The sequence below is a fragment of the Scomber japonicus genome, chromosome 19, assembly GCF_027409825.1.
Source record: "Scomber japonicus isolate fScoJap1 chromosome 19, fScoJap1.pri, whole genome shotgun sequence".
NCBI classification, from domain to species: Eukaryota; Metazoa; Chordata; class Actinopteri; order Scombriformes; family Scombridae; genus Scomber; species Scomber japonicus.
Genome location: NC_070596.1, coordinates 9,940,140 through 9,961,839, shown reverse-complemented (window position 1 = coordinate 9,961,839; position 21,700 = coordinate 9,940,140). Strand labels below are relative to the sequence as shown.

At 39.5% G+C, this 21,700-nt stretch overlaps 1 protein-coding gene across 2 annotated transcripts in view; it reads right to left on the bottom strand.

Moving 5' to 3' along the window:
- Window positions 1–300: 300 nt before the first annotated feature.
- Window positions 301–21,700, bottom strand: part of LOC128379998 (protein unc-13 homolog B-like) — a 67,961-nt gene continuing 46,561 nt past the window's right edge. For both annotated transcript variants that reach the window (XM_053339651.1, XM_053339652.1), the window contains 27 exons: window positions 20,790–20,864; window positions 20,414–20,633; window positions 20,053–20,280; window positions 19,769–19,910; window positions 19,302–19,471; window positions 16,745–16,860; window positions 16,080–16,243; window positions 15,397–15,547; window positions 15,165–15,233; window positions 14,843–14,932; window positions 14,445–14,582; window positions 14,172–14,302; window positions 13,875–13,960; window positions 12,243–12,369; window positions 12,016–12,112; window positions 11,741–11,884; window positions 11,183–11,260; window positions 10,765–10,842; window positions 5,757–5,845; window positions 5,494–5,640; window positions 5,231–5,354; window positions 5,030–5,083; window positions 4,827–4,904; window positions 4,090–4,237; window positions 3,492–3,584; window positions 3,237–3,396; window positions 301–2,828 (listed from right to left, as the gene is read on the bottom strand). In XM_053339651.1, coding sequence (XP_053195626.1) covers window positions 2,543–2,828; window positions 3,237–3,396; window positions 3,492–3,584; window positions 4,090–4,237; window positions 4,827–4,904; window positions 5,030–5,083; window positions 5,231–5,354; window positions 5,494–5,640; window positions 5,757–5,845; window positions 10,765–10,842; window positions 11,183–11,260; window positions 11,741–11,884; window positions 12,016–12,112; window positions 12,243–12,369; window positions 13,875–13,960; window positions 14,172–14,302; window positions 14,445–14,582; window positions 14,843–14,932; window positions 15,165–15,233; window positions 15,397–15,547; window positions 16,080–16,243; window positions 16,745–16,860; window positions 19,302–19,471; window positions 19,769–19,910; window positions 20,053–20,280; window positions 20,414–20,633; window positions 20,790–20,864 — 3,483 coding nt within the window. In that variant the 3' untranslated portion in view covers window positions 301–2,542. The remainder of the gene's footprint in view (window positions 2,829–3,236; window positions 3,397–3,491; window positions 3,585–4,089; window positions 4,238–4,826; window positions 4,905–5,029; window positions 5,084–5,230; window positions 5,355–5,493; window positions 5,641–5,756; window positions 5,846–10,764; window positions 10,843–11,182; window positions 11,261–11,740; window positions 11,885–12,015; window positions 12,113–12,242; window positions 12,370–13,874; window positions 13,961–14,171; window positions 14,303–14,444; window positions 14,583–14,842; window positions 14,933–15,164; window positions 15,234–15,396; window positions 15,548–16,079; window positions 16,244–16,744; window positions 16,861–19,301; window positions 19,472–19,768; window positions 19,911–20,052; window positions 20,281–20,413; window positions 20,634–20,789; window positions 20,865–21,700) is intronic.

Here is a 21,700-nt window from a genome sequence, read left to right as displayed (position 1 = left end):
AAAACTGGGCACCAGTATTAAATGCTGCAATTATACTCATCTACCATATTTGAGACAATACATTTCAAGTTGGTTTATTTTCATAGATTTTTATCACTTTGTAATAATAATCTAAACTAATTAATTTATTAATGTCAAATTAAGGACTTGTTTAAGCATGCACTTCAATTAGTTTGAATGAACTACTTCATGAGGTGAGTGATAGTGCTCCAGAAACTTAATGTTGCCACTGGAAACTAGAAATCTGTCTTCATCTGCAGTCAGTGTCGTGTTGTAGTGGAAAGAAGCAGGTGCACACAGTTATAGATACTTCTTAGATACTTTATACAAAATTCATTAATTGGATTGTTTACATGATGACAACATTTCAAGAGTAGAGACAATACATAGAAAACACCACAGAAATGCAGTTACTGTGACTGTTATACTGTACTTGTTAACTACTGCAGTGATTTAATGATTTAGTGCAAGGGTTAACAAATTTAGAAAATATAGAAATTAAAAAACAGACAGAAAAAAAAGATTAAAAGTGAACACTTGCAACTTGGCACAAGGGACATGTATATTACAGAATGGCTAAGAAATATTTGCCCTCATAAACTGATAACATTATTCACAAGGTGCTGTAACAAAGAGGAATCTGAATCTGTGGTTTCTACAGAGTGTGGTCGGCTTAAAAATGTGCACACATTGAGGTTCTGGTATTATACAGTGGCAATATCCATCGTTCATTAAGAGTAACATCAGTTAAGAACACGTTCACTGGCACAGTTCTCATTGTATATTATTACTCTTGTCCATCAAACTGAAACATATCTTACAAAACAGTGATTGACATCATTCCAAACTATTAAAGACACAAAACACATTTACAAAACTTCAAAAAAGGAAAATAACGCAAATGATAACAGACAGCAAAGAAAAACCAGCCTAGACATAGTTACATTTGCAATATCATAGATTAAAAAGTACAAAATAAGAAGGAACGTCACTTGGAAAATTTATTTGACACCATTATGGGCAAAGAAGTGGCTAAACCTCATTATTGAGAGCCAATGGAAATAGAGGGATTAAAAAAAAGAGATTAAAAAGATATACACAATCTAGGTTTTTCACCAAAGTAAGGCCACTCATAGGAAGAGTAGAAGAAAACAGAGCAAGAAGATAAACTGTATGTAAACCATAAGTAATTCTACACTCTGTATCAACTTAGCAGTTGAGGAGCTTGTGTCTACAATGGTCAGATATACTTTAATGGAAGTAAAAGTTATCTTAAGTTCAATGTGTAATATTTCTTTTCTATAAATGTAAATTTCCTAAAGACAGTCATCTCTTTTGTCAGTCACCAACAAACGCTATGTTGTCACTTTATTCTGAAGGTGAACTGTATACATATCACCCCTTCAGTTGACCTGCTGTTTACTTCCACAACGCTGCAGCAGCAACTCATTCAGACAAAACTCTCAAACATACAGACAGACAACATGTCCGTTTCCAACCGTAAACAATATTTTTAATCAATGAGCTTCGAAAAGCACAAACAAAAATAAATATCTATAAAAAATAAATAAAATGGCTACAGCATCATGATGAGCCAGAAGTCGTTATATATATATACTGAATAAATATGGCCATAACAGGACTCTTCCTTCAACATGCATATCAAATGTCCACCCTGTTAGTCTCCTTTTTTCATGAGGGTTTGATTTAAATTATATTGTTGATCTCACTGCTTAGGTTATCTACTTATAATATCACAGAGGAAACAGGAAGGGGAACAATCATTCTCATTGTGAAGTAAGAAACTAAATATGACAAGGCACACAATTAACATATCAGTCCTTTAAATGAAGGGGTAAAATGATCACTTTAAGTACCTTCTCTTCTCTTAATATTTCATCATCTTCACTGACAGAGAACAGTGTTTCCACATTTACTCAAACCATCAGAGTGGAGCTATATAGGACAGGGCATTCAAAATACTTTCTTTTACTTCACACATTCACAGTTTGTAGAGTGTAAGGCATCAAACACATGGCCACAGTTTGAGGGGTTTCGGTGGGGTTACTACACAACAACACTGAGGGAGGTGAAGGAACTTGTTTTGGCCCTCCAGCAGAGTCTGGCATCCTCTGTTCCTTTGAGGCTAAGGTGTCCAACTGGGAAGATGAGGAAGAGGGTTAAAAAAGAAACACAGGTTAAATGACTGAGTAGGTGGTCACTGCCTGGTGAAACAGCTGGTGTGTGGAAGGTGGAGTGAGCCGGTGTCTGTGTGGTTGTGTGCTGTACAGCAGTAGCTCTGTAAATAACGTCAGTGTTTGAGGAACGCGGAAAGTAAGTGAAAATACCCAGAGTGTGAACGTGACAGTGTGTCGGTGAGCTTGGCAAGGTGCCACCAGTCAGTCAACAGCAGCTAAGACACATCAAAGGTCTAAGAAAAGACTCCATGTAGGGAAGATGACTCCCTGCTTTTATGACTTATTCTGAAATGAGGAGAGTTCCATCCTTTCTGTCTTTCTTTCTGTCTTTCCCCCGGCACTCCTCATCTGCCCTCCTCGGCTGATCGCGTCTCTGATTTCAGCCTGACGAACTCCTTGGCCACGTCGTCGCTGGAGCGCTGGGAGAGGATTCGCATGGCGGTGAGGCCGGTGTCGTCCATGTGGATGCGTTGGCCCAGTGGACACCAGCAGGCGCAGTTGCCCTTCTCCATGATGTCTCTTAACTGTATCACGGCCAAGCCCACCACTCGGTCGGCCCGGCCGAAGCAGTAGTCTTTGACGCAGGCTTGCAGCTCGTAGCACTCGAAGCCATCCTGCTTGCCCAGAACACTGTGTAGAGAGAACACAGAGGTTTAAACATTTAGTCATTTAACCCTCACACAGTGCAATAGCAAGCTGGCCAACTTAAAGCTACACTTATTCATCATATGTCATATTCTTCCAATATCTGCCACTTATTACACATAACGAGCAAGTTGCTAAATGTAACCATAAAAATAACGAGCAAAGATATCTGGGATAGTTTGCCGCAATCACACAACTATAGAATAGATCTGCAACTACATCCAACCACCTGGTTAATGATGCTGCTTGATAGCAACTCAAATAATTATGAAATAAAAGAGTTTGCACACTACTGCACACCTTTTTCCAGGTGAGGAAGTACAACATCTTTAAAAAGATCTTTGTAAATAACTGCAACATGAGAAAATCAGGTACATCTGTGATCGTGCTTACAAGTTGAAGCTCTCATTGTACTTGGGAGACCAGCTGTTGTTCTTGGATTTGGTCTGGAATTTACGCTTCTTGTCGCTGAGGTGAGGTCCGATCATGGTGATCTCCACAAAGGGCCGGAACATGCCGGACGTCTGCCATTTTAAGTCGTTGGCTCCCACGACTAAACATGCAAACACAGAGAGGAGAGGGACAAGATGTCAGACACTTTTCTTAAAATTACACATTTTTTATTTTTTTTTTAAAACTCAAACTGACCTTTGACAGTAACCTTGCGCTCCCCACTCCCAGGATGAGTGTACAGCTCAATCTGGATGGACAGTTCACCAATTGGTTTGTCCACACCTGAGCCTAGATGAATGCACAGAGCAGAAACATCAATTAGCTTTCATTTGGACTGACGAAGAATGAAACTTTGATTCATAATGCAGAGTCAGAATGAAAAGGGGATACAGGTGGAGAGGTTGAGTTGGGATTCATCTACCCACCTTGGTGGCACAGAGTGACAAAAGCAAAATGTACAAAAGGGAGAGCGTGTGGGGAAGGAGAGGAGGGACTGGCAGATGATTTCAATGAAACCTACCCCTGCTGGGCTGTATTTTTTCATTGGGAGTTAACCTAATACCCTTTCCATTGTGCACTGGCACAGAGGCAGCACAAGAGATAAAGAGAAGACAGCAATAACATGTCAACAAATTACAGCATCTAGGACATTTTCAACACAGAAATACACAGTAAAAAGGAAAATAGTCAGTGAATCTCTCTTTTATCTAACATGTAGTTCAGTTACTGCCCTCTCCTGGTCAACCATGGGAAAACTTTCTTCCTATCCCTTCAGATGTATCATAAGGCATACCTTGTGCATGTTGGCTGGTCACAAAGGTTTTGATGAGTGTGTCTGTTGTTTGAGTGTAGAGGGACAGAGCGTGGCGTAGAGAGGACAGCTCAGGACTCTTCTCCAGGAAGGCCTTCTTCAGTCCGTTCCCTCCTGCGTGGAAATATTGCTGTAAAGCAAACAGAAGGTGAACAGTGAAACTGAATTTTGGTCAGAATATTTAGATTTTTTTTTGTAAAAGATTTATTTTTGCCCTTATTTTGATATTAGCTGGCAGAGGGGCTGACAGGAAACAGGGAGAGGGAGAGAGGGGAAGGACCCGCGGCACAGGTTCCCCTGCCTGAATCGAACCGTGGACAGCAACCACCTGGCCACCAAGGCAGCCCGATTTTGATTTATTTGAAACCAAAAAAGCTGATTTCTCTGTTGTGGGTGTTCCACTTATTAATTCAAAACATCAGGAATGCTTTCAAACTGAGGCAACATCTGCATTTTTTGGTGTTATATGAACGATGCAGAATCTAGCATCTGGAACAGTGACAACCAATCACTGTCAAAAAAGGCCCGAGCTGGAGAAATAGCCAGAATAATCCACTGTTCCCGCTCTATTATGATCTGTTAAAATCAGAAATCTTATTGGTCACAATCCACTTACATAACCCTCCTGGGAACCTGATTAATGGATGAATAGTTGATGAAGCTAATTTGACCCGTCTGCCCTGCATCCTAATGAAACCAAAACCCCAGTATAAACTGACCTTGATCGTGTCCAGTGCCACGTCCATGACAGCACACTGCCTGGGAGACAGGCTTTTAGCCTCCCCCGCCATGTGATCCTACACATCCAAATGATAAACACAGAGACGAGTTAGCTCCATAAAAATACACACACTAAAAGAACAGTTTTGTGTTCAGGTCTTAACATGGTCTAAATGTGCAGTACAGGAGGGCATTATGATACCTTGAGTTTGGAGAGCTGACCCAGTTCTTTTGCAGCTGAGAGGATCTGTGCTCCCTGAGAAAGAATAAGGGGGGGGGGGGGGGGGGGGGGGCTGAGTTGCTGCTCTCTTTTTCATTTAATTCCTACACTTAAAATTCAATTTGCAATCTCTACAAATGCTGACACTAACAAACATTAAACTGATGCTGTTGCTGAGCTTACAAAGGTGTCGTTGCCCTGTGGCAGAACGATGGTCTTCTCCAGGCTGCTCATTACAATCCTCCACAGCTCCTTGAGCACACGCTTCAATACAGTCTTCTCACATACGGTGGCAAACAGTGTCAACCTGTGAAATAATGCAAACACACACAAAAGTTTAACAGCTGGATATAAGTCACACTGACCACGGAAGGTCTGGGTGTGTTGTGGCCTCAAGTATTGTTAATATTGTTAAAAAGACCCCAGTCTCAAATGAATTCACTCACTTCCCATCCAGGAAATCCATGAGTGGCCGCAGCATATTGTCAGAGTCGGCATCCACCTGGTTTTTGTTGTTGGCATTGAGCGGACCTTTGATCTGGTACAGCAGAGAAGCCATCTGTCGCATACACTCATTGATGCGGATCTGGAAACTGGAAGTAAAGAAAGAATAAGGGTCTATCAGCAAAAATACATGTATGGTTGCTGGATAAACTTAATATTGTATTTACATGTGAGTGTGTCAGTTTTATGGTTAGTTTTAGGCTACCTGTTCCCAAATGTACTGCTGAGCTCATCCAACACATTGTTCAGCTTCACCTGCAGGTCGTTCAGTAAGTCACTGGCCTCAGTATCCATCTGTAGAAAGACACGTAGACACAAGCCCAGAAGACTATTAGTTTAAAATGTGTTGACTGAAAAGCTTTTACAAACTTGGAAAAATAATTATTCTAAAGAATGTGAGTACCAGCTCTCGTATGAACATGGTGAACATAAAACCCTTCAACGACATGTCTTAATTTTGCAACTTTTGGCCAAGATGTGTCAAACTGCCTTTGAGCTTCTTAAAGCTGCATTTCACAGCAAAAGCTAGAAGCTACAAACAGCAACAGGATTTCAAGATGTAAAAAAAGGACTTCAATAACCAGCAGTTGTTATCACCATGTTGTGATGCAAAAAGCACATCAGCCAGTCTGTCAGGCTTTATGCTTCAGGGATATCAAAAGGTTGACAGAGGAAAAAAATCTTTCTCAAGTTTCACTGTATTATTTGTCTTCAATGCTTAAGTTCCAGTTTGTTAATTCCTGTAGCAGAGAAATGTGCACCACGGAAAAAATACAATTAAAATTCAACACATACAGCCGGGCAAACCCACCTTTTTAACAGGAGTCTCCACCTTTCAAAAGGGAGCACGTTGAAAAAAAAAAAGTTTAACATTGCAGGAGATGTGCGTCTTTCAAGTGGTTAGTCTCACAAGCACGGGGTGAGGGAACGAGAAGGAAAGGGACAGATCCATGGATTAGCACTAGTGTACCTAACCCAGGTATACTGCGGTATCATCTAAATAAGCACCACCTGGAGGGGTGTTAAGCCATATGGATGAAACTACGATGTGGCTCATTAGGTGAATGATCCAATGGCCTTTTGATTCATGGCCTGTCAGGGTTACGTGGCACCATTAGTGAGGAGAGACTGAAAACTTTCTGCTACGCATCACAAACGGGAAAGCTTTAGGGGAGGAAAGGCACCTAGAAATAGATTGTGTTCTGTTTGTTATGTGCTGTGAGTTTCGCTTTAGCCGGAGAGTATTTCTAATATTAGTATGTATGTGTCTGTGCATCCTACACTCACCTTTTTGTCTTCGAATGCAAATTCAGTCTACAACAGCACGGAAAGGTGGAAGGTAACACAGGACAACCTCATTTAATATATCACTTTACATTCAGAATTTGATTTCATTTATATTAAGTGGGGAACTACGGAGGATCGATGGTGATACAAAGTGCGGTGGCAGCATATATACCCCTGTATGCATGTGACCTACCTTTTCTACTGGTGTATCCATCTTTGTTTGGTGGGAATGTTTTGAGGTTATTTTTTAGAGAGAAATAAAAAATAGAAACTGTCATAAAAAGGTTTCTCTCACCGAAAAACACTGAATGTTATGATGTAAGAACCAGGCAAAAACACAAGTCTAGAAAATATAGTATCTCTCTAAGCTACTTTAAATTCCCTTAAATACAGCAATTTTCACAGTGGAAAACATGCTGTATTTGTAACATCAACACCCACCTTCTCCGTGTCAGTCTATCGCAAACAAAAGAAAATTAAAAAGAAAACACAAATTAAGAAACGGTAAAAATAACCATTGTTTAAAGGAGAAATGAGTGACCAAGTTTGAGGAAAGGCCAGGGGAAATGCCATTGAAAGAAGGTGAAATCACCACAGATGATAAAAAGTGGACAGAATAAACACTCCCGTGATAACTGCAACTAAAGACGTGTAGTTGCAGTGGGACTGATTATCAGTGTGGAGTTGCTGGGAGTAGAAAAAATAGGGAAACAGATCACAAGAATGACTTGGGCTCCACTTCACACTGCAACAAACCTCAACCTCTATTTTCTCCCCTTCCTCCCCTACTTCAGCTTCCTCCCCTACTTCCTCTTCTTCCTCTTCCTCACTCTCCTGAAACTAGGCGTAGCAGCGGAAAGACAACACACAAAAAACATTTGATTCTCATCGCTGCCAAAACCACGACCACATTCATTAAGGTGCCTGAAAATGAGTAGTACAATAGTTTGGATGATCAACAAAATGAAACAGAACTTGATCCTTTAACCATTCCCAAAGATGGTTCCAATCACAGCAATATTTAACATGTGTGTATATGCAGTCATGTATCACAGAACATGTATGCATATACAGTGAACTTGCCTGCCATGCTAGCATTCTATTGTTGCTCTAGAAAAAAGAGGAAAAACACGACTGTGACTTAACTTTTCCAAAAAATACATTTGTTAGTTGTCAAAATCTGAAGGTGGAAGAAGAAAAAAATCAAACATGTTTTATGTTTTTGGTGGTGTTGTGTACTTTAATTGCGGCAATTTAAAAGTTTTAACTATAACAAAAAAAACAACAACAACAAGTCCAGGTCACCGTAGTATATGGCCAGGCCATGTATGAAATGTTTGAAGATATATACTTAAAATCTGTTTGTTTAAATGTAATATAAGATGGTAACTTCTTTAAGAACTTAATTTTATGAAAATGAAATTTGGCAAAATCAATGAGCAAATAATGAGCATATTTTGTCACTGTTGGTCAGCACGTCTCTGCCCTGTGATGACAATAAACGTTGACTGGTTGGTCATCTCAGAAGTTGTGCTGCTGGCTGCTAGCAGTTAAGATGAGTGGCTGGCACCTGACCACCAGCTCCTTACATCTCCCAATTGTTGACGCAAATCTCCAAATGGCGTTATCTGGATTAACTGACCACATATCTATTAAGGGAATCTATGAAGTTACTTTCTCGCCTTAACAGTCCTACAGTGAAATTTCAACAGCTTTTGGCCCTCAATTTCTTTGCCACCTCCAACATTTGGTGTGAAATGCATGCTGGGATACTTGGCTGTCCCAAGCTTTGGCTTTGGCCAGCTGCGGCTGACTAATAGTGTAACTTCATCAGTCAGTCAGTGATTGAGTCAGTGACGGACAGACATTTGGGTTTGTAGGTTTGGTCACGCTGTTGTGATTGATCAAAAAAAAAATATATATATTTAAAGTGGAAAAAACTCTTAACTGTGTAGACAACCAACAAGCACCGGGCAAAATTTCACATTTTGATGAATAGCTTTTTTTTTTATCTGAACAATAAACAAAATACAGTAATTCGAATAATTAATAGAAATCATAAATGGATCGACACGGACAAACAAAGAAGATAATTAAACCTGCTGCATCAACAAACCCCAGGTAATACTGTCATTTGACTAATACTGGAATCTCACTAAATCATCTTTTTCTCACATGATTTCCATCTAGCAGGCAACTCATTTCTAGACACCAACTCTATTGATCTCTCTCAAAGGAGCTCACATGAAAGGAAAGGCCTCACCTCCACCCCCTCATGGCATGACACTTAACTAATCATCTGCTTCAGACAACATCAGTAAAAACTTTGCAACATACAGTGATTCCTCCAAACCAGGAACCACAAAGATAAAGATTCAACTTTAGTAGGTTCAAGCACATCATGGGTAAAAAAAATAAGGACCAGCTTAATTACTTTTGCTTCCTGCACAAAGGAAACTTTCACCATGAGATACTCTTACACTGCTCTAAATCATCTATCTGTGATGTTCAAAACATTTCTGGAGCCACATTGTGTTTTCCTTGTGATTTTGGTTCAGTCACTTTATCTGATGAAGAAATACTTTGTTTTCACGAGAAAAGTAAAAGCTTTGCCCTTCCACTAACTATGTTACATGTCTTGTGACTATAATCTATTCTGGTTCAATGATGCTACCTCCAGGAGAGGAATTACTATCTATTCATCTGCAAATGCTAATTTTACAGACTAATAAACACTATTGCAGATTGCTCTCTTTACTTCTGAGCTGCAAAAATCATACACCTGCTATTACTTGTTTAGATAGACTTCACATTGGTAACATTGCAGGGTTGTAGGAAGACACTGGAACAGTTAATCTATGCTTAAGGCAGATAAACGACAGACTAGCTAATAGAAAGGCAGTCAGTATGCTAATATTTGCTACTGCTCAGTTATAGACTAACCACTACTGATTGTATAATGCTACCATCCACATTACCCACCGGAGCCTTTGCCTTCTCATCCTCAGTTACGACCTGCTGTCCAAGCCAGAGCAAGGGGGAGATAATCAATACAATGCTATACTGCACACCATTAAACTGATTAAACAACTGAAAGATGTACTTTCATATGGCGGTTTCAGTCCTGCTCAGACCATGATGGAAACCTACCTCCTCTCCTGCCTCCTCCTCCTCTTCCACCAATTCATTTTGCTTTAATTGTAAAGGGAACACACTGATTATAACTTTAACTACAATATCTCATACTGTAGCTATAATCCTACAACCATCCAAACACTACTAAACAAATACTTTACTACAATACTACAATAATGCACTACATGTGAAAGCTTGGGATTCAAAACGGGAGGTCACAGCTGACAGAGAGGATATTGATTGTCCTTCCTGTATCTACACTTAGGACACTGATACAGAAGACATGATGCAATTAGCTATTTGTCTCAGTATTCTCTAGTCTATTAGGGAACACAGGGTCTAATCTCTGGCAGTATTGATCTACGGTTATACTTTAATTGGAAGCATCAGATGCTGCAATGACGCATAGACTTTTCTATATAAACTGACTGTAACACAACATAATATTAAGAGCATGAATGACTTCCACTACCGTTTATCCTGTTTAGATTCAGGACCAATCCAGCACTACGAGTTAACTAATCCACATTGCCTGAAATACCACTACTTTACATACCCGTGCTTCCTCTGTTGCAGCCTGACACACGAAAGACAAATTTTACTGCTGTAGAAATAACCAATATATCTAGTTTTCACGGTTGACAAAGAAATGTTTACTTCATCATTCAGTGTATGCCTTTTTTTCATGGGGAATGAAAAGTTACAAAAAGTGTCACACTGTTATTTATTCAGTATGTTGCCACAGAAAATTCAGTTTGTCTATATGCTCACATCTTTGTTTTCAGGCTTACCTGTTTGGCACCCATGGACTCAAACATCTTCTCCAGCTGGATTCTTAACTGCTGCACATTATTCATCAGGACACAGGGCTGCAAGAAGACACAGAGAGACTGTTTATAAAACTTTATAAAACAATTTTTAACCAAACACACATATTAGTTTTTATTTACGTAAGTATTCAACTTGGGAAAGATTATTATAATTAAAATAAAATAAAGAGATTTAACATTGTTCAAATCTGTAATGTGTTTCTAATAATGCCCCAACTGGTGGGTCTGTCAAGGTGAATGGGTCAACACAATCCAAAAATGTGACTGAAGTAAGTAAAGTAAGTAAAACCATTGCACCCATTTTAAAGCCTGATGTAGTATATGAAACATAAAACAAGGGTAACAAAAGTTGTAATGCTAGAAGGTATTGACCACTTACAATCTTCTCCTTGTCAATATAAGAAGGAAAACTCTTGGTCAGAATGGCACTGTACTGCAGAAGAACTTTGGCAATAGTCTGTAAAGACAAATAGGAAGAAAGACATTAAAACTGTGAGGAACATAAACAGCTGGTGAAGTGATTTCAAACTCAATGTCTATAGAAGGGAATAAATTTGAGGAGTATTTCTAAAGAATATTCTTGCCCAACTGTTCCCAGATATGTTTTAATGTATTCTCTATTATGCTGGAAAACAAATCCCAAAACACAAAGCTGTGCTGTCCGTCTGTCCCCCAGGAGGGACGCGTTGTGTCCAATTCAACATTTCTGTTTAATGAGGAAATATCAAATTCCTTTTAAAAAAGTGTGAATGTATCTCCAGACAATACTGTAGTTGTTTTGTAATTTCTCTAATATATTTTATTGTTAAACATGGAAAATGTGGACTTCATGTAGAACCAGCATCTACAGTATTAAAGGGTACAATGTGTTGCAGTTAGAGCAGGCTGTAAGAGGACATTCATTCCCATTTAGTCACCATCCAGTGAACTGGGTTACCTTGGAGAAGCGGCGACTGTACTGAGCCATGACATTGGGGTCAGGGCATTCCAGTTTCTTGATGATCTCGAAGCTCTGGTTGAGCTGGGTAAAGATGTCCACCACAGAGCAGGAGAACAGAGCATGCTCAGACGTTTGCTGGAACTGAGATGGTGCAGGATTAGGGAAGAAGAAATACACAGCAAGTACAAAAGCAAGTACTAAAACTCATGTACTAGTACTGTGTGGGTCTATAAACATGGATGAGGTAACAATATATCAAGGACTTAACTTACTCCATCTTTTTTGTCTCTTTCTAGAGCTCCATGCATAAACTCCATAGATACATCCTCGTTTTCATCCAACCACTGTAGCACAAATTGTAGGAACCATCTACCAGGGGGAAAAAAATGTTATCAATGTTTTACTGCTGTTATATTTCTAATATCATCTGATGACTAATTTCAGGGATGAGAATGAATCAACTCAATGAGCAAACAAACTCAGAAAAAAAAGCACTTACGATGGGTAGTCGGGAACAACATCCTTAAAGTTTGGCAGCTCCTTGACATATTCATTGTAGAGCCACTTCACCTTGAAGTGCAGGTTCATGTAGTCAGTGCTCTTACACTGTCTGTGCTTCTCATGCTCTGCAGGTACAAAGACACAGATATTATGTGAGCTTCTTGATATGTTTGTGTCAGGGAGAGGGAGAGCTTCTGAACCACTAAGGGAACCAGCCACTCTGGTGTGCTCTGAAGTTGATGCTAAACTTTTGAGTACCACCATTGATGACCCACATAAATTAACCTTACCCCTGGAGTACTGTATAAGTAACTTTAATCTTAACCTCACCCACGACCTCAACCAGAGACAAAGGCTGAACTGGACCAGAATAAGATAAATACTATAGTTTTTTTGAACTGTGAATCAAGCTATTCTAGTGGAGTCCCAGAATAAAAATACAGAGATGGATATGAGCATAGTAAGTCCCCTTTAATGACCAGGCCAATTTGATAAAGTGTCAGTCAAAAGCCAACCTATTGTCAAAACTGGTCCAATGCTGTGCACAGTTTGTCAACTTCAACCTTATGTGAACAAATATACAATGCTATGCTGTTTAGTGACCTCAGTTCTTACTTTAGCTTTTTAAGGGTGTGAAGATTTTCATATTTTCAGATCAGTTTTTTGGGTGGTTGACAGTAAAGATAAAATAGAATCATGCACAGGTATTCTGCGCTTCAAGATGTTTTACCTTGAAGTTTTAACATCGAGTATACACAATACCTAACTGCAAATGAAATGTAGTACTCTGGGCCACTCTAAATTGAGAGAACTTTAACTTTAGACTCTGTAGGTAACTAGATAGTGTTGATATAAGCTAAAGATACACTCGTAGAAAGTAATGGGAAAAAATCTTTAGATCAAATTCAACCAGGCACTTGAATACATTTTTAGTAACCTACTAAAAAGCACTAATAATAAAATTTTAAGTACTCTTTGGTAGCACTTCTGGAGTGAATTTCCCAGGAGTCATTCCATCTCTGAACACATTTTCTATCACTTTTTATATTAATGCAGATTGAAAATGCAGGGGCCAGAACTTCTGTACTTTATTCTGTGAAACACAAATTTCACAGCGATAGTCTGTGTAGGGGATTCATCTTGAGGACAGGGGCTGGGATAAAAGCGGACTGCCTCTGAGGACTGGTGCTGCTGTACAGTACAGTACAACAGAGAAAAGTGCACAGATGCTCCTGGGACACATAAGCCGCTTTCAAACCCTGCACAGTTATTATTTCGCTCTTTCGCTTCTTCCATGTCATTGTATCTTTTTTACCCCAGAATTTCTCCCCAGAATTTCTCCTCTCTGTCCTCATCCTTCTTTTCTTTTCCAGTTTCATCAGAACTTCTCTCCACACTTGTTCTAACCCTCTGAACCACCAGGTTTTCCTTTTCCTTCTACTACAACACAACACAGAAGCATAATACTAAAAACAAGTGAAGAATACAGCTCTGTGGGACACTACAGAAACATACACGCAACTACTATCATATGCTTTGTAGAGAATTGGAAGTGGGAGCCAAAGGCAGATTACAATACACATTCACACTGCTGAAAATAACTTCAACAAGACCTTGACTGGGAACTTACCTTCCATACCATACTTCATGTCTTGAGCAAACAATGTCCACATGACCTCTGCTGATACCTTCCCTACACTCAATTCTTGAGGGAACCTGGGGGGAAGAAAAGTGACAATTTGTCAAACATATAATAGAAATGAGTCAAAAAAGCAAACTCTGACCAAACAAGCAAAGACAAAATATGCCTTGGTATTGATATTTAAGCGTTTCTAAATGCTGCCAACAGGGAAACTGAGGTTTTATTGAAGTCTGTATGCTTCCTCCCAGTTTAAGAGAATAAACTAGAATTAATACAGTTACTAACTGGTTTAGCACAGGAGTATAGGAGTTCCTGTCCTCTTCAATAATGGAGACGATGAGCATGATGAGTTTGGGCCAGAAGTCCAAGTTCTTGATGCTTGGACCCTGCTCCTCCAAAGGAAGCTCCTCCTTGTTCTGGATTAGAAAAGAAAACCCAGTCAGTCACTAAAAACAGACTTGAAAAAGGTTCAAAACAATCAGTACAATTGATTTTTTTTTCAATGTGCTTATACAATTGCTTTAATTGTGAGATATCTATGATTCAGTTGTGACTCACTGGGTCTGCAGGTTGGTACTGTCTGCTGTATAGCTCATGGCAATTATTGAAGATGTAGTCATATGTGGAGTTGAGACAGGCTTTGACACAGTCCCTCACAACCTGGCTGGCTCTTGGTGGAGACTGTAACTCCTGGACCTGAACACCAGATGGAGATATCAACACTGGCAGTAAAATACTGCAAGCAATCCTTTACATTCCATCACTAAGGTCCTGACAATAGGGTCATCAGCAATTAATCATTTCAAAAAACAATATTGTGCATCTAATTTATTAGGAGATATCATCACAGCAAAGTTATGGCAAAATGTCCCATCAACTGATAATTACTAGCTGAGCACATGTAGAGAGCAGCTACAGTAAAAAGAAAGATACAGTAAATGAACACTGTTAGCTACCTTCATCCTGAAGAAGGTGATGCTGGTTAGAAGATCCACAGTAGATTTTAAATCCTGCAGGCGATCCTTGTTGCTGGCAGGGAAGTGATTCTACAGGAGAAGTTTCATTTTCAAGTAAATTCAATATAATTAACAGTCAGGAAAGCCATATAGTTCACATTTACTAGTCATCTTTAAAATTCTTGTAGTTTTTATATCAATAACATTATCAACGCTGCAAGGCCATATTTAAATGTCACAGCAACATTGACATTTTTGAGGAAAATATCATCAATGTCATTGATGGCAAGAAAATATTTATTAAGTACAATGAAAAGCTTACCCTATAGGTGGAGAGGTCAATTCGCAAGGAGTTGTGTAACTGGTCTAAGAGCTTGACAAAGCGTTCTTTCTGTAAAACAAAATGAAGAGTGATTATATATATGTTTGTGTTCAGTGGAAGCAGAATGCAAGGAGAAACACAGAGACTGTGTGACAGTATTAGAAAGGGAAAGGAAGAAAGACAAAAAATGGAGCAAATAGATATTTTTTGTCTGTGTGTGTGCAGTACAAACCCCAAAATTGGAAGCAGCAAAGCGATCGGAGGCGGACACATTGGTGGAGGCGGTTGTGTGGGCATAGAAGGCATTGATATTGGCCAGCAGGGTACTCATCACTGCAGGAACCCCGGGACACATATACTTCGATGACAGACAGGCAAAGTGCCTGAAAATGAAAGCATAAGCAAAGCTTGGTAAAGACCTGGACAATAGGTCTCCACATCCTTCCATTTGTACCTACTCACACCCACAAAGACATTTCATTGCCACAGAGAAAAAAGGTTTTGGCAGTAAACCATGAATAGCTGTGCCTTTATTTGGTCGGCCTGCGTCCTCTCAAGGGGCTTGTTTTCACCAATGATCCCTATTAGGAATGGTCATTTCATCTGCCCATCAGCTATCTGGCACGTTTAGGCTAAGGAATGGCCCATCAGAGTGTGCTTTCTGTGAATGATGGGCCCAGCTAAGAGGCATCTGTATGGAGCATGACATTTCATGGAGACAAATCCTTCCTCGTCCTTATAATTGACTTTCCTTCATTTGAAGGCCAACAGCCAACGACAATAGCACTGAGAGCAAAAGGAAGAAAGGGAGGGCAAGGAAAAGGGTGGAATAAAGAGGTGACAAACACAGGGACAGGTAGAGAGAGCTATAGGGGGACAATCCTCATAGTCGACTGTGATATATCACTGACTCACGTCATGGCCTGGTAGATTGACTCAATCCCATAGCGCATGGCAAACTCATCCACTACATCTTGTGGCACATCATCATAGTAGACTTTCCATGCGTCATCTCCACGAGCCTCTGGGATTTTTACCACACCTTGACCGAGCACATCAGTCGAATGGTGAAAAAGGTTCTGAAATGGAAAGAAACTGTTAATGACATTTAAACATACTATACCATCAACAAGACCTTATTACGGTATACAGTGAACAGGAACCTGGGAACATAGATAAAGGCTTTGAGTCACCAGAATCATTTATGCACATACATTGCCATGCTCAAGGATATTTTGACAATCATGTGCTTGGAAGATGATGAGAGGTTAAAAATATTTTTGACCTTCCTGATTATGGAAACATATCTGTCTTTAAGCACAGGATATGTGTCTTATGCCCTATTAGAATTTGATTTTGATAGGTTTTTCAGGGAAGAGGTGAAATTACATAATTGTTATAAAAATATCTCAGATCTCAGAGTTTTTTGTTCAATGCCAAGGAAAATTTAATATAATTGAAGTTAATTAGATAGACACTGTGGTTAAAACTAAAGGCTTTGGTATACCGAGCATGCAGAATATCCTGTGTGTTTAGTTTATTGACACAACACAACTTATGGTGTATATAGAATCAAATACCTCATGCAAACAGGTGTACTGCACATGATATGGAGCCACTTTCTCCTCTCCCTTGATCTCCACATTGATTTGGAGGCGAATGGCACCTGACACAGCTGACTTGTCTGTCCTCTTCTCTGTAATCAAACACAAACACAGTCATGTAGATACATGGCCACAGAAACAGACATACATGCAGTCATTCTAGATTCATAACTCCAGTCCGAATCTGTGACACTGAGGCAAATTAAACCAGGTCTGTTAACACAACACTAATTATAGACTATTAACATGGCACTTCTATTGTAGGGGGTTCTGTTTCTAGAGTTTGATGGCAGTGCAGAGCCGGCAGCACTAATAGAAGTCCTCCAGCTGATAGTGTAGAAGGAGACAATGGCAGTGGGCTGTATGGATCTGTGCCTGATCACTGAAGACACTTGAGCCGGAGCTTTTCTGGAGGTGGAGTGCTCGGCGGTTCACCCCTGCTATTTGCCCTGACAGGCACATCATTAGGGGTAATTTGTACATGTTGGCGGAGCGGTCGATTTCCGACTGGAGTGCTGCTACTTGATAATCACACATCACAAGGAGAAAGGGGAGGAAGGAGGGGCATTACGGACTAGAAAAAGGAGATAGAGAACGGACAATGTTTGAAATGGATGAGGCATATTACATGACTGATCATTCATTTTTGCTTTCATTGATATGCTTCAAAATGTACAATTCCTAATTCTTACTAACCAAAGGAATATTGTGTTGATGAGATTATCAGAGAGGTATTAAATTGAGCATGTCATATCCCCCAGTTTACAAGAAACAGCAGCATATTTATAGGCATGTTTATATTCAGTGCCATGCAGTTGCAGGAGAAGATTTATTACTGCTATGGTGAAGGCAATTTCAGCACTTCAATCAAGGAGACACAAGAAATGCTTTGTGCTTAGGAACTGAACTCATTACTCTTCAAAGCAAAGTGCATGTAGAATAAAAACATTCCAGATACTGGAATATTTTTGAAGGGTAGGGATGGAAGCAGTGAGACGTGATGATGTCAGGGGCTGGTTAACGTGCCAGTTAACTTCTGGGGGATTGTTTATTGTTTAAGATGTGTTCTTGTGTGGCTATGTTCAGGTCTCATTGTAATGAAAATATCTTCATTCACTAGAGGATAGTGCTGGGGGTGATACTGGGTTTTTCTGAAATGAGCACAACTGTCAGCAAGTGCAATGGGACTCATTTAAGATTTCATAAAATAAGCTTGCAAGGGAGGGCTAGTATTGTCATTCAGACCAATATGGACCTTGGGGCCGTTGCTTCCCTGTGTAAAAAAAATAAATAAAAAATAAATAAAAAAACACAAATGTCACTGCAGGGAATAGAGACATGGGTAATGAGGTTCAAACAAACCACTGACTTGACTTCATGAAAACAGGACACTTATCATCAAACAGAGCCATACAGATGTGACAAGACTGCACGCCTCATCAGAAGTAGATCAATCCTTCATTTAAGATAAAGCAATGTAACCAGCTAATGAAATCTAGGTTGTTGTAGCTGATTCCCTTTCTGGCTGGGGAGAAAGCATTAAAGAAATAGCCTGAGGTAGAACTAGGCAAAACATAGTATAGGAGGAACACCTGATGGTATTTTCTGATCCGAGAGCTCCAGGATAAAAAAAAAACAAATCTTAATATCAAATCTTTGCTTGAGGGTCCAACGGACTATATATTTCATAGTTTCACCGCAAAGACAAATACATGTTCAAACAGCCCTATTTGTAGAACATGTGCAGCATGCTAAATATGAGTAAGTGAGTTTGTAAGTTTTTCAAAATGAGTTACAACCAATATTCATTAGATGCTTTGTATCTGAAAATTCACAAATGTAACTGACCGCATTTTTTCAAGGTAGTACAATCATGCTTTCTACAAATTAGGAAAAAGCATGATTCAAGCGGACCTTCAAAAAGTCATCCATGCATTCATCTCGTCATGACCGGATTATTGTAATTCCCTGTATTCAGGGCTCAGCCAAAAGGCCATCTCCTGTTTCCAGCTTGTTCAAAACTCAGCTGCCAGACTTTTAACAAATTCCAAGACACAAGACCATATCACTCCCATCCTTGCAATGATATGATGGCTACCTGTTAGATATAGAATTAAAATAATACTTGATTAAAACACTTTTACTAATTACTGTACATTTAAAACCTTAATTGGTCTTGCTCCCACCTATACAGTATAATAGATTTTCTCACAGTCTGTGGGCCTTGCCACAGCCTGCACTCCTCAAGCAGGACCCTACCATAACCCACTTCATTACAAAAGGTAACCAAGCGTTTTCCATTTGAGCACTGCAGCTGTGGAACTTAGGTTAGCAAACTCTGTGCCTTCTTTTACATCACATCTCAAAACTTTTATAGGAAGGCGTTTTTATATTAACATTGACATATTGACAATTTTCTATTCCTTTATCACTTTTATTTCACTTGTTGCATACAAATAAAGTTTTTTAATTTTTATTATCTCTCTCCAAATATACAGCACACTTCTTACAGTCCAGGAACAAGACAACTTACCCAGGTTGTACCAGACGTCCATTTCTCCGCTAAGTGTTCGGACTTCAATAATACTCTGGCCCAGAAAATCATCCGATTCCCTCTTCAGACGCTGCTTCACCCTCGATTTGATGTCATCATCCTCGTCCCACACACGCACTTTGATTCGGTCTGAGGAATTGTGGCATTCACTAATAGAAAACATGAAAAAAACTGTCAATATGATGTGAAGAGCCATAGAATACAAACATGAAATTTCATAGACGATAAAAGAGTTGGTGCAGGGTTTATGAAGAACAAGGATTCAAAAAAACGTGTTACATTTAAAAGATATATATTTAAAACATCATTCACTGATGAAGTGTATAGTGTATACCTTGCAATTATATACTCTTAAAAGGAGCTTCATTAAAAAAACAGTGTGTTATACCTCAGCTGTAAAATATGATGATGCTACAGTTTATAACCAAGAAATTCTGGTGACTCACAAGTGATACTTCTCCTCCCAGACTGGATTGAGGTTGCCATAAATAGTCTTGGTTCTTTTCTTGGTCTTTCCCACCTGAACAGTGACATATGGATCACTAGATCCTGTCTTGTCCTTTGCTTGAAGTCCTTGGGCACAAACAACTAACACAATGACAGAGAAACAAAGACACAGGAAGCCAACATTAGCATACAGTATTTAATAATAATAATATACTGCTAAGACTGATGCTAAGGAGTAAAATTTAAGATGTGGATTCATTTATAATTTTTATCAATGGGATACCTGTGATTGTGATCTTGGCTGACCACTTCGAAGTGCCGTCAAGTACACTCTGTTTGATTGTCTTCATCTGCTGCGCATGGATGGCTTTGCTAATAACAAACACTTCCCTGATCAGCTCAAAGATTTCTGGTTTGTTCCTTTCCCTGATCTTCATCCTGTCCTTCATGGCCATGATGATATTCTGAGTCCGGTCTTCAGCTCCATGCTTAGAGCTCTTCTCCGCAGCACCTACACATTTAATGGGAATATTCCAAGAAAATAATAAAATAAAATTAAATACTGTGTTGTCACATAGTATGTGTCAACAGACTTTGATCACCCCATAGGCAACAACTTTAAAGGTTTTCTGGGCAACACTCACGCTGTAGACAGTCAGCATTCAGCAGTTCTTGGCACTTCTCATGGCACTTGACACCGCACTCGGAGCAACGCATGCCTTGGCGGGCAATTCCCCACAGCAGCCCCTCGCACTCATAACAGTATGTGGGAGTAGTGGCGGTCCACACCTCAAAGTTATGTGGCGTGGTGCAAGATATGGGGTAAATAAGAGCCTGCAGGGTCTTCTTGTACACATGGTTTTTCTATATTGATAGACAGAATGGAGGTTGTTAGGTAACAAAATTCCTAAATGAGACATGTGGACACCATAAGAGCACTGAATTCAGGGGGAAATGATCATTCTATATCAAGAATCATTCTATAATGAAGACAAAGGAAGTTTAAGGAGTTATAGTCACCAGCTCCTCATCCTTGATTGAAGACCGTGCAGCCATAGCAGACGCGATCCCCGCCTTCCTGGCTTGTACAAGAGACTGAACAGGTGACAAAAAAATTAAGCCAAGTTAGCATTTAATAAACACTTATACAACCCAAAATCAAGCACAGGCCCATAATATTACAATAATGAATGAAGGTCCATGTGGTTACAAGGGTGGGCAGGGTGGTTAAAAGGGTGGTCAGTAGGGTTATCATTTAATTTTTTCCCCCCATCAGGGAATTCTTACCAGATGATCAGAAAACCCATGTGAGTATTATTAGTTTTATGGAACTAGTGAAGAGGAGATTACTACAAAGGATAAAGGTATACAACTGTCAACAATATAAAACAGGGCCATGAGCAACACATTTTTGTGAGAGTGTTAGTAGAGTATTCTACCCATGTATTTTGTGATTGCCATTTTTATCATTTGCCTGTACATAGCTCATCAGGTGAGGAAAAACAAAAACCAAAAGGTGGGGTAATGATTTGCTGATTATATGTTTTAATGATAATATCAAGTAGGAAGAAAAAACTACCCATGACCAAGAGCATGCAAATATTTTCATTTCTATTGAACAAGAGGTCTTCGATCAAAGAGATCAACATGCTATAGACAGATAGGTTTGAGGCAACTACTGTTTCGTTTGTCCTACTTGATACTTTCTGCTTTAGTAGAGAAGGGAGTGGCAACTGGGTTCTATTAACTTACCATAGCCTGACCAAGGAGAGTGAATGCATTCAAGAGAGTTGTGGGGAATAGTTTCGGGTTTAAGAGAGGAAGGAGAGAGAAATTAGCAAATCTACTTTCATATTTGTCTCCATTTGTTGATAACAATCTCATCCCAAATTCAGCTCAAACGCATAAGAATAACTGACTTTTGTGGTGCT